Source organism: Haemaphysalis longicornis, unplaced genomic scaffold (assembly GCF_048455015.1).
Source record: "Haemaphysalis longicornis isolate Haplotype H1 unplaced genomic scaffold, Haemaphysalis longicornis Haplotype H1 scaffold_5, whole genome shotgun sequence".
NCBI lineage: Eukaryota > Metazoa > Arthropoda > Arachnida > Ixodida > Ixodidae > Haemaphysalis > Haemaphysalis longicornis.
The window spans coordinates 147,877,085-147,890,199 of NW_027526385.1; the positions used below are offsets into that span (position 1 = coordinate 147,877,085).

A 13,115-nucleotide genomic window follows, 5' to 3' on the forward strand; every position below is an offset into this window, starting at 1 on the left:
ATACGCTAGCAACTCGTTCGCATATTTCTGAGATTGCATGGAGTACACAAATTTTCTTTCCGAGCATGTCACTAAATAGAAGAGCACGTGTTGCGGGCACGGAGAGGGATACGCTTGTTGCGTGCGACGCAAGATACGAGTTCCAATAGGTTGCATATTTATGATTGTGAAGTGCGGGCTTCACCATGACTCACGTGCTGATTTCTAGTTCTAGTGTGAGCCAAGAATTTTAGTTAAACTGAGATGATAATCACAGGGACATGATTCGGTGTTACGCGAGCCCGTATAGACTACGAGTACCATTTTATAGTCAAAGCTAATCACCGCAATTTTTCCCTGCGTCATGATATTAGTGGCTTGTCATACGGTCTCGTGTTGTAAGCATGAGAAAGGCTTAGAAAACAAAAACAACAATTTGTTGGAACGGAGTAAGTTAACGAGACGGATGTTACGGGGACAACAAAAATAGGATAATTTCCTGAGGTGTTAGACAGGCTTCTCCAATGCGATGCCGCTGTGTTGGAATGGCTTGTCGACAGCACATATATAGTCCAAAGCGGAGAGCACGACATCGCACAGTCGAGGTCGGCGATTTATTACGCGGCCACTGAGCCGCTAGTTGACACTGCTGTTTCCGGGCGTCCCCACGATGGTCTTGGGAGACCACGGCTACGGCAAAGCGCGTGTCTTGGAGGCAGCCTTCAGAACCTTGGTTTATTCTATTCGATCTGTTTCGCAGCTATTCACGCTCCAGTCTTTGCCGTCACCTTTTTGCTTCGGGCTTTTCTGTGGTTCACTTGTGGAAAAAAATTGCCTGCACATACCCACATATAGGCGATTGTCCTCTTTCGGCCACCTGACGACACAGTGCAACCTGCGAAAGCCGAGGCGCCCAGTGCGCGTGATAAGCTCTTTTACCATTTCGGAAAAGCAGTGTGTCTAGGAAGGGGGTGAGGTGCAACGTGACCGTCTGACTACTTTTTGTTCATTTAAATGGCGGTGAAATAATCTTGGAATAGTCTTAAGCAGCAGCAAGGGAAGTGGTTAAAGTGCGGTTACATCCTTGAGTGCTTAGAGGTGTATTAAAGAGGCCAAATTGTTTGAAGCGCATACACTAAGTATGCAGGGCTGACTAGAAAGACTGAATACGTGACTGCTATCGCCCCTTAAGATTTGCGGCGGGAAGGAGACGAAAGACGGGATTACGTTTTTCGTGTATTAACGGCGCATGGGGGCCGAGTAAAACGTTGATAATCTTGCTGTCTAGAAGGTGGGTCGAGGCCGTAGTGGGTTGTTAGGTTTCCTAAGTGCCTGCAGCAGAATGATTCCTGTTGTAGTTTTCCGCAGGCATAGATATTGATAATTATGGCGACAGCTGTCACTTTTCTCAAAGGTATTGGGAGAAGGCCAAGTTTGGTAATTTTGACTTTATCAGAGATATTTTTGTGACTCAGGGGCAATCTTAGGCCTCTCTGTGTCAACAGCTTAAGCCTGAATTTTATCTTGCGCCTTAGGATGGCGAATTCGAATAGATAAGGGATACGGCAGAATATAGGGTTATCGCCCAGTCTGAGTGACTGGCTCCGTTCTGACACGATTATATATACGGGAGCTCATCCCTAGAGCTGAAAGTACTCTAAGCTGACCCAACTGATATATTGACAATTGTGGGTATCAATACAAGAAAGAACGTCTTGGCGCCCTTACAGCTTTCTAGAACCAAGGTCCCAGACTCGCAAACAACTGGCCAATGCCCCGGTACCCGTGCAGCAGTTTAAACAACACACAAAAATAAAAGGTACAGTTAATGGATAGAACAGGAAAAAAAAACTAAATTGGCAAAATATAGAATGAACGAAGTCAGTCAGAATTCTAAGCCATTATCTGAATAAAACTGCGCATGTATAAAAAGGAAAACAGAAAACACATGTCCACAGTTCTCGGCAAAATGAATATAATGAAAAGTAAAAAATAACTTAGTTTCTGCAGTACGGAAACTCAAAAGTGATAGCATACACAAATAACGAAACAACAGAATCGTACATTACATGTGTGGCACTCGGTAGCGCGGCGACAGTTACGGCACTTTAGCAGCTTCTGTAACCCGTGACATATACAGCCGAACATACTCTGAGCTTATTATGACTACAATAAAAAATGGTGTGCAAGAGATTGTCGGCAACATATTTTACGGACAAACTATGCAACACAGCCATTTTCGGCAAACAATATATATATATATATATATATATATATATATATATATATATATATATATATATATATATATATATATATATATATATATACAACCACCTGCCACGGTGGCTCAGTGGATAAGGCGTTGCGCTGCTGAGAACGAGGTGGCGGGTTCGATTCCCGGCCGCGGCGGCTGCATTTCTGTTGGAGGTGAAAAGCAAAAACGCCCGTGCGTACGAGATTTCAGCGCACGTTAAAGATCTCCACGTTGTCAAAATTATTCGGGAGCCCTCCACAACGGCGCACTTCATCGCCTGCGTTCTGTCGGCACGTTAAACCCTACAATCAATCAATCAATATATATACAACCATAGAAGGTATGGAAGGCTGCCTCTCTTTGCTTGCATCCAAAGACTAAGGTAAAGTCCGTCTAAATATCTGAAGGTGCTTTTACGGTTGAAGAGCACCTCACCGCCATCTCCGAAGGCACGACTCGCGAATACCGAGTCCGTTCCATTGTTTACTGCTTTCGAGCGCAATAGAGGTATCTTCTCCTATTGCAAAATTCTGTAATGTGACTCATCGTTCTAACTGCAGCCAGGGGGCACAAAGATAAATTTGTTACAACACCACTTTATTCACACGGAAAGTAACGTACCCCGAACTCTGCCTTTGTAAACAACAGGATAGATGTACTGATCAATAAATCTTCCCGTACGTGCGTCCTTACGTCACACAAAACACCATTCGTAAAACGTTCGCACTCTATTAACATCGTGCGTTAGCTTGCCGGCTTAACAATATAGTCTACTCAATTATTTACTTCACTAACTTCGCTGTTGTAGGTAAGAGGGGGAAATTTCATATCAATCAATGGCCCGAGAACAACAAATATTTCCGTAATTATAGCTCATTTCTGAAATTACATTTATTTGCAACAATCATCGCATTCTGTTACGTGAACAAGTGTCGGTTTTTTGTGACAATATCAAATGATAATCATAATATTCAATAACACTGTCAGGGATAGGGAATTTCACAGGGCCCCTTTAGCAGCTTATGAAACGGCAAAAGTGGTTAACCGCACACATTCGTGTTAGACACCCGAATGGTAAATTGTGGCCTTCTAGCAGCAATAAGGAATGGAAAATTGTAGCCAAGAAGAAAACATAGTCTCCTCGTATTTTGTATGCGTGTTTTGAAGCGCACGCTAACCAGTTGTAGTTTGTGCTCGCTATATGCGAAGTACGATTTGAGGAAAACTGAGTCCCAAAGATGGTGCACGAAATATATTAACGATCGTATTAGCCGCAACCTAAATGTGTGGAAGAAAGACCGCTGATGGCACAATGAAAACAGAGATCAACATCCAAACTGAAAAGTGACATAAATAATCAGAATCATATTCCAAAAAGAGTGCTCATGAAATATCTTGTATACACACAACCAAAGCAACCGTAAACAACTGTTGTAGTTTTTAGGCTGCGTACCAGATTTCCATGCTCAGTTAGTATAAATTAATCACCGGCTTGTCAGACATGCTGACGTTGAGTGGTCTCTTGCAGATCGCTCCTGACACCGTGGTTCACGTCTGGAAGGAGCCACAGGAATCCGAGCTAGAGAATGTGACGTCCGCAGGGTACCAAGCACTGCTGTCTGCCTGCTGGTACCTGGACTACATAAGGATCGGAAGTGACTGGAAGGACTACTACAAATGCGACCCCCATAACTTTACAGGTGATTGTGTACACAAACCGCTGAATGGCAGCTTTGTAGTTTTTAACCAATGTTTGTGTGAAGTAGTTAAACAAGCAACCGCAGTTTTGGTGAAACAGGTAGTCCTTTACTTGAATGGTTTCACGCACGAGATGGGCAAGAGCTACCAAAAGGGTGCATTTCGCTTAGTGGTAACATTTGTTTTGCGATTACGAGCGCTTATAACATGTGGCGAGCTTGCATTAGCTTCTTATAGAGCAAAGGTGCCCACGCGCGGACGATCCAGCCAGCGCTGAGCGATCAAGCGCGCGCAAAGCTGCCTTATCCCCTTCGCCTAGTGACGTGGTACCACAGCAGCGACACTCCGAACAAGCGAAGCTATAAGAAAGAAACATTTAGCTAGCGGGATGATGGCTGAAGGTGACCACTTCCGACGCGCTCAAATACGTTGAAAGATGAACGTCGTAGACCTGTCACTCTAAAAATCTGATCTAGAGCAATCATAACGCCTTCAGCTCCTTCTATCGTGACCCGGGTTCCCAAGGTATCCGGACTACGTATAGACTTTGTCAAAACGGACCGCGTTCTTCAGGTACCCGGAGTAGGTACACCTTTGCCAAAATTTTATAGGCCATTCCTCAGCCTTTTCGACTAGAGAGAATAAAAAATAAGCGTCGTCTTTGAATGTCGCAGAAATATTTTACGACAGTAAGAAAGACGCGTGTTTTCTTTAGCTTTCCTCCTTAAAAGCATTCAGCCTCGCTCGGGGCGTACGCTTTTGCATTTAATTTTTTTGCGTCCTGCGAGTTTCCCGCTTGGCGTACAAAATTTTGACAAAGACTGTACATGCAGAAGGACAATGCAGAGGCTCGAAAGCGTCTTAAAAGCAACTGTGATGTTCATACAAATTGAGGCGAACGAGAAAGTCCCAGGAAAAAGTTTCCTGCCTTCTGGCAGTGACGAAGTCGAAACGCTCCCTTCCGAGTCCCAAGTTCCGTGCGCAAAAAGTAGTTTATCTGATGCGGGACGACAAACCTCCTTGCACAAACCCCCTTGCACATGATAGCATGTGCAGTTTGTGTAATGCCGAAGTACGTGTAGTACCACAGTACGGCTTCTGCATATTTACTGTGTTGGCAGTTAATTTTTGGTCCATTTTCTTTTTGTTCTCCCTCTTTTGCTCTTCTTTTCTTTTCAATATACAAGTTGTATTTGATGTTGCCGTTACGCTGCCCAGTGCTTGGGGGCTTGCAGCTCTGTCAAGCTGTCGATTTCTGACAGATTTTACTGCTCGCTCCCAGCGTCACGTACGTTGTGCAAGATGCGAATAAAGACAAACAAACAAACAAACATATCATTGAATAGAACAAAAACACGGGCCCAAATGAATAAGAGAATTTCTTGTCAGTTAAATAACTGCAAACACTGCAAAGCGAACGCGATGAAACGAAAGACCGCCTTCAGTCGTATGAAAAAGACAGGGAAATCCAAACTTTCGTGCAGCTATTCAAAGTGTCAAAGGAAGAGACAAATGTGTTTGTTTTATTAGCAACCAAGTAGCTAATTTCAGAAAAGAAAGACCCACCTACGCTGAGGAAATACTCCGCACATATAGGCATTAGAAAAAGATCTCAGACAATAAAGAGGTTTTTTTGTGTGGCGGTTTTAGGCTAATTAACACGAGGATAAGGTTCCTGGTTCGATCTTTGGTTTTCGTGGCTTCGGCGCCAAGAACAGCGCTCCATAAATCGGCTTAAAATTTTATGAGGACGTTACGAAATTTGAGTTGCCAATGTTTTTTTTTACTTTGGATACCACAGATAGCTCGAAGCTACGATTGTCTGTGATGGTTTCGAAAATTCAATACACATTTGAATGCTGTAAAACGTAAAAAGTGTTTTAAACAGGTGAATGCAAACGCAGTAAACGCGTTATATATGAAACGCTGTGTTGTTGGTGCTATTAAAGTTTGTAATTTCCAATAGCATTTGGGCTCCTCATAAGCAATTGTAGCCACAGAAAGGCTCACCTTCATAACGAGACAACTAATAACAAACCGCCTGGGCAGGAATTCCGGCGTACTACATCAGGCAGAAGTCAGTTTGTGCCAATATGAAGTCATTTGCACTATAAATCAGATACCAAACCTATATAAAATTTCATATCGCATTGGTTTGTTTTAAGCACAGCCAGGCATAACGGCAAATATCGGCGCTGTGCTGAGAGCGTTTCGTCGCTCTCCCTGAAAGGTAGCGCCGCGGTGGCTGACGAGATAACAGGCCCATGGCGCGTTTTGGCGTCACGTAACACGCCGCACCTTGCGGGCTCCTGTTCCGGGGGCCTTGACGTTTGCAACACGTTCGAGAGACCCTTTATCGCTAGAGAAAGTAAGTGAATATACACTAACCAGTGGTCTATAAAAGCGGGTGTGAAAAGCTTAAACGACTCCTGCCATAACTATCCTTGCTGCCCTGTTAGTAGTGGGAATTGAGCACAACTTAGATTTATGCATAATTCGCAAACGTCGGTTGAAAGTGTCTTAACGCAACCGGAGCAAGAATAAACGCAAAACGTTTGAAGGTGGGTGCAATGGTTTTGAGTTCAAGTAGCAAAATCAGTTATCTTTGTTTCATCCCTATCAGTTCCAAGTCGTGCTTGCGTCATAAAAACGCACTCTTGTTGCAAAAAAGTTATCTTTGTGGTTGTTTAGGGTATGAAATTAAAAGTATTTAAGCATCAGGTATAGCCATTGTGAAAGCTATTCTTGGAATATTGCGGGAGCAGAATTATCCTACCTGGGCTTGTTTAGCGTTTATCGCGTGACGCCCCATTCTTGCAATCTCTTTGGTAAAGCTTGCAATATTTTGCGGTCTCTAACGCGCTTGGACACGGGTAACTACGCAGCACAGTAATGGGAAAACACGTGTATGCAACGACTGGATGTTAGGCCTAACATCACCTTCGACGTTCGTGTCTAGCGTACTCCATGCGGTATATGCAGATGCGTTGACCACGAGTAATCTGGGATCCTAGCGTACGTGCGTATTTTGAACCGTTCCAAAGTGCTATATGTCCGCGAAGAGAGTAGCACTCGCCCGATGTGGTGTTTTGAAAAACGCTTTATAACTAGGAATTTGCAATGCGTGTTCACGGTACCTTGTAGTTGGCGGAGCAAACCCGCCTGTGCGTTTTAATCTATTTCGTTTACGTATTAAAAATCTGGCTCTCTACCATCATTTTGATCAATTTAGGTAATGCCGAGAACGTGCAGTGTAAGATAAGGAAAAAATACTGCAAGCTAAGTTAATATAAAACGTGCGAAAGTAAAATATTACTATGTAAAATAGGCGTACAAATTAGAGGCGCACAACTTTGCGCCCACTTTTTTGAAGGAACCGTCGAGTCAGCAACTCTTTCATCGCTCCGCAGGTACGGCCGAGCAGAAGTCGCTAGTGCTCGGAGGTGAAGCCTGCATATGGGGAGAGTACGTGGATGCGACAAACCTCATCAGCCGCACATGGTGACTGCCTTCTCTTTATGTTCCGGATTGGTAAAATGATGAAGGCAACATAGCTCATGTTAGATACACAATTATAACTTCCTAGAGAAATAATGGCGGGCAGCCAGCGAAAATTAGGATACATTGAATTTTTAATTAGAGGAGAGCACAGACGATGGCCGGTTGCTGTACCCAATCATAGTCCAAGACTTTCGTTGAATCCCCCGATATCATGTGGGACTTCCTGGTGAGTGATAGTCCAAGGTGTTATGTTCTCGTGGTGAGCAAGAACAGTTTCCTTTTCACAAACACTTCCTTGTAATTATTTCATTCTGAGTTCGTTGCATCAATGTTCAGCTATTGAAAGCATCGCAGACGCACTTATTTTCACAAATTTAAACGAGCTCCTAAAGGGCCTTTGAGCATAATAAATGAATAAGCCCAGTCGTGAGGGCCGGTAGTAAACATCATCTCTGCAAAGTATCACCCTTTTACGTCCAGCGGAAAGCTCATGCTATCGTTCCAAACTTTGTCGCGCATTTACCGCTCTTTGCTGCCTGTTTTTGTACACTGCCATTTAAGCGTATGTGCGTCATTGATCCTTTCATGTGAATTCCGAATCAGAGATCCTGCTATTGGACGGCTGTTTCTCACACTTATGCCAAAGAGAAGCGTCGTCTGCTCAGCGCCGGCGGTTAACGGTGGCAGCTTTGGTTATTTACCGTTTCCTATAGCACAATAATACGGGATCGTTTTCGTCTATACTTACCCTCTCTACTCTGTTTGTACGCTTCTCTTTGCACGACATGGATGCAGCCTGTCAATTCACGCGTGCACCCTGCTTGGTTGCGCCGCTGGTATGCTCTTTGTCTTCTCAGGAAAACCGTATATCACGATGGTTAAGTGGTGCGAACTTGCGCGTTTCGCGCCCGGGTTCTCTGTCGCTTTCAAACGTCTTTTCGACATGCCACTGGCAGGAGATACCGCAACACCGCAAAACAAGGCCCCGCACCACCGAGGCGGTATTTGAGTCGGCGCTTTTCGGGTGAACAGTGCTCGGGTGGTGTGAAAAAAAAAACGGGACATCCCATTGCGGCTGATAAAGCGTTACTAACCAGTGAATTTATCGCCACAACTTCTACCCGCCTTAAGCCGTAGTTTCGACGTGTCGCCGATAGCAGCCCTCGCAACGCTGAGTACTCGGAACAAAAAGCCTTAACTGTTTGTAAATGGCCAGCTCTGAGGAGCGAAGCATGATGGGATAGAACACTCGCGCTGCCAACAGCGGGGAGAACGGTGAGAAGAGAATGACACGTGATACAGCGACAATGGGCACTTTTTATTTACTATTTCTCAACTAATACGCATCGCTTTAACAAAATTCTCACGGGAGATAATTAATACTACGTTGCTGGTTTTGTTATATGCAAATTCGTGTATCGGCGGAGGGTATTGCAGGAAACATTTAGGCTATTTATAAACGGAAGCATCTGCTTGAAAATTACAGCCCACAAATTGATGCTATACCTTCCCAGGTAAATTTGCCTTCAAAAGCGTATCTGTGAGTAAAAACGCCACAGGCGCCGATACCCAGGGATGTAGCGCAGGGGAGACCTCGTACGGATGAAAAGAATGCGAACGGCGTTGGTTTCTGGTACCGACACGGTGTCGATAATGTGGAATATATCACCATAATGACTGCTAAATGGGACCCTCAAGTACCCACCGTGGATAAATGAAAGTGCATATAACGAAATAAAGCAACGTATGAGTAATCTTCTCCTCCAGGAATTTCGTTAAACGGATGGTCATTAGATGAAAAATTCTCAATAAAAACAGTGCACTGTCGGCGCGGCGCGTTTCCTCCTCTTTGCACCATTACACTGGCTGATGACGGCGCGCGCGCGTTCACTCCTATGATGCATCGCCACACAGAGGTTACGTCTTCAACCATTTCGGTTTTGCGCTGGGCTGACTGCACGTCGCAGTTGTTGCTTTGGGCGGCACGTCCGAAAGACAGCTTAAGGCGGGGAGAACTCAGGATCGGGTATGCAACGGTTAGGAATTCGTTATCAGCCGCGCGGGGAGTATCCTACGTGTCTTGTTTTGTTTCAGTCAGCGCGCGTTCTGTTTATCCGAAAAGCGCCACCTCTTCGGGTCCTTGTTTTTTTGGTGCTTCGGTAAAAGCTGCCTGCGACATGTCAAAAAGACATCTGGAAGCTGAAAAAAAAAAAACGGGCATGAAATGCGCTTGTTCGGACCGCTTTATCAGTCGCGGTGAACGACCTCCCAGAGAAGGCACAGAGTAAACCAACGGTGCACGAAAGCCGGACGCACGCGGGTTTTGACGAGGTGCACCTGTATCTTTTAACGGGAATCGGGGTACTAGAGTAAAAAAAGGTTAATATAAACCGACAGGATAGCGTTAAGGGTGCTGTAGGTAGCGCTAATTAGCCAAAGATGACGACACCAAGCACCGACGCTGAGCAGACGACGGTTCTATTCGCTGGAAGTGGGAGAAAAACAGCTGTCTAATAGCAGGATGTCTACTTCGTGGCGCTTATGGGAGAATGGATGACGTACATTCGTTTAAATGGTGCGGACCAAAACCGGAAGGAAAGGGGGAAAATGGACCCACGACAACGACTTTTACCTTTACTGAGCCAAAAAAACGTTTCAGGACCCCTTTGATAGTATTGTATCCAAATATTGCGATATAACTGCGCGACAATCCTTTCAGAAGGACAGAAAATGTATAAGTAAGGCCCAAAGCTTCCAGCTCTTGCAATGACTAAACCGGGTATGGCTTTATCAAACGTTACTTTTTATGTTTCAACACTACGTTGTGAGGTTTCTTGCATGGCATGGGTTTTTCGCTGGCTGGTTTGACGGGTCAATATGGTTAATATTTATTTAAAATTTCCTATTCTGAGCATGTTGGTACGTATTCTGGTAGTTACATACGGGGTCAGCTATTTACTTGGGAAATTAGTGTTAAATAAGAGGGATCAACCTGTGTCATCTTTATCACTCAGTCTCTTCGATGTAAGCTTTTTTGTTGGTACGATATAAGTCGGCATTTTCGGGGTGTTAAGGGGAACTAGAATTCTGATTTTGAGGGATTACCACTCCACCTTTTCCGGCTTTTCTTCCGCAATATACACCCTCTATTTCATCCCACACAGGTTTATCATCTACCCGGCAGGTATTCGCTCTATAACCGTCAGGATATTTTTTACAGTTGTTATTTATGATTATGTCATTGATAACCAAGGTATTAGTGCCACGATTGCGCTATGGTACAGCGAAAACAGCGCAAACATTTAACATTTCTCTTACACGACTTCATCGATGGCGTTTATGTATGTTCTCACCCTAATATCAAGGGGGCACATTCCTTTCAGTGAACGTCTAACCTGTTTTTCCTTCCCCTACACTTTGAGAGTTCTCCAATTGACGCCAAATTTAGCCGCTTCTGAGGGCGGATGTGGGCAAGCTTTTTCACTAAATTCACGCCTCTCTGTAAGTTATAGGTTGCCTAAGTGGCACTTGACGCACTTGCCTGAGGCGATTTGCATTGAAACATTGACATTCTATTTGCTGATATTCCCCACTTCGGGCTAGAGTTCAGTTCAATCGACACATATCGTTGATCTCCGGTGGGAGGCAAATATTGCATCGCCTATGTGGCTTTCCTGCAAACAACGGATAAGGATGTCAGCGTTGTAGTTAGAGAAAGTTTACTTTTTGTTGCCATTTGGGAACCCCGTGTTTGGGAGTGCTAGGCGGGCAAACCTAGCTCACGTAGACGTAGATGTCTGCAGGTTGGGTCACTAAGACCCCATGGATCAGAAGAGTTCTAAAGGGCGCATTTCACCATCCTATGAACTTCGTTGCAGGCCTCGAGCGTCTGCTGTGGCTGAGCGGCTCTGGAGCCCGGCCTCAGCGAAGGACGCAGGAAAGGCAGCAGGGAGGTTTGAAGAGCAACGCTGTCGAATGATGAGGTGAGTTATCTTCTTTTAAAACCTTCATAAACGTAAACGGACCAATGAAATTGCCCAATAAAGAAAGCTTCCTACTCGATTGCGTTTGGGTGAGGCACTTCTTAAAACTGAACTTTTTAGGAGTGCTTTTTTTCTGCTTTGTGTGCTGTTCGTGATCGGCTGCTGTTTTAAACGTACCGTAAAAACAGCGCAACTAGCTCCTTTTATTTTTTGTTTGTTTGTGACAAATAGTTCTTGCGTGCTGAAATGTCATTCATCTGAGCCATTTCTATTTCTTTTTTTCCAGGCGTGGCCTCAGAGTTGAACCCCAGAACGGGCCAGGATTTTGCGCTTGCGATTACACCATATAAGAGCTACACATTCATCACGACAATATTCTCCGCTTTCAAGAGAATACACTGTATAGCATTAGGTAAACGTTTGTTAGCGAGTTTGAAACATTTCTCTTACTTCCATACTATTTTGGGTGGGGCAATTTTGAGACATGGCCATTTCATTTATACACACTCTCGAACTTCCAGAATTGTTCATTTCGCCACTCTTTATAGCTTGAAATCTGGGCCTTGTTTCACTGCTTTTTCAATCCTTGAAAACATGTATGTTCAGCTTTACCTCACCAAAAAGGTTATTAGATTTTTATTCGACGTGTGCGTGTAGCAATAATATGAGATGCTTGTGCGCTTAACTCAATAACCGATGTTTAATTACATGCCCGTTATTGTTCCTGAGAAGATAACAGTTTCGATCACTTCTTTTACGCCATAAAAACTACAGGTGCCTAGTTGGCGCAGCTTATTTTTCGTTATTTTATTTTCTGTTTGCAGAAACAATCCACTGGTTTCCTGGCTGTAAAAAAGTAATAAATATGTTCCAACATACAGCGTTTTCAACGTTTTTGCTCTAGTGCAAGCGATCTAATGCCACTTGGGGGTAAACATAAATAACCAAAATCTTTCTAATAGATGCTCGGTATTGTAATGAACACCGTCGGACTAGTGGAAAATTGGTCTGTCACGTTTGTACCAGCAACGGCAGCGACATGCCAAGAACGGGAATGTTGAACCATGACCTACTTCCCGATTGGGACGTGATATATTTATCTAATAAATTATTTCCACTGTATCTAAGGGTTTATTAATGCTTATAATGAGTCAACGCGACCATAGAAATTAAAAGTAAGGTCGCGGTTTTTGATTCATTCGGGCGAACGCTCATTGAAAGAAATATATATATAAAGGTTCGACTGTGACGCGCTCCTGGGCTTGTTCGTTCAAGGCAATTTCGGTAAGTTGATGCGCTAAGGGGAACGTTCACAAGATCGTACAGGACAGACAGTATGTCTTGTCTCTTCTTTTCCGCGTTCACCTTAGGTCCTCAGCCTTTACGAAATATAAAGGCTGACCGATGTGGATACAAGAACGTTGACCCTAGAGAGACGGGGATGCTTGCAACCTATTTATTTCAAGTATTATGGGGATTATATTTCAAATATAAAAGAAGACAGTCATGCGATGAAAAGCACGCTGATCTGACGGGACCAAAAAAAGGAGCAGACGACACATCTGGTAACCGTATTGCCCAATTTCTCCCCTTGTCTTTGCAGTGGTTCACATAATTTATAATCATTAGCCCATTCGCTTAATAACACGCCTCAGAGGGGGAGATTTGTTGAGTAAAAAGTCTTGGACACACAACAT

The 13,115-nt window shown here is 44.1% G+C and overlaps 1 protein-coding gene across 1 annotated transcript in view; it reads left to right on the plus strand.

Annotated features, from left to right (window-relative positions):
- Positions 1–12,296, plus strand: part of LOC144138721 (beta-hexosaminidase subunit beta-like) — a 41,485-nt gene extending 29,189 nt beyond the window's left edge. Inside the window, exons 11-14 of the mRNA XM_077671130.1 lie at positions 3,765–3,936; positions 7,345–7,435; positions 11,314–11,418; positions 11,705–12,296. Coding sequence (XP_077527256.1) covers positions 3,765–3,936; positions 7,345–7,435; positions 11,314–11,418; positions 11,705–11,768 — 432 coding nt within the window. The 3' untranslated portion in view covers positions 11,769–12,296. The remainder of the gene's footprint in view (positions 1–3,764; positions 3,937–7,344; positions 7,436–11,313; positions 11,419–11,704) is intronic.
- Positions 12,297–13,115: the final 819 nt, after the last annotated feature.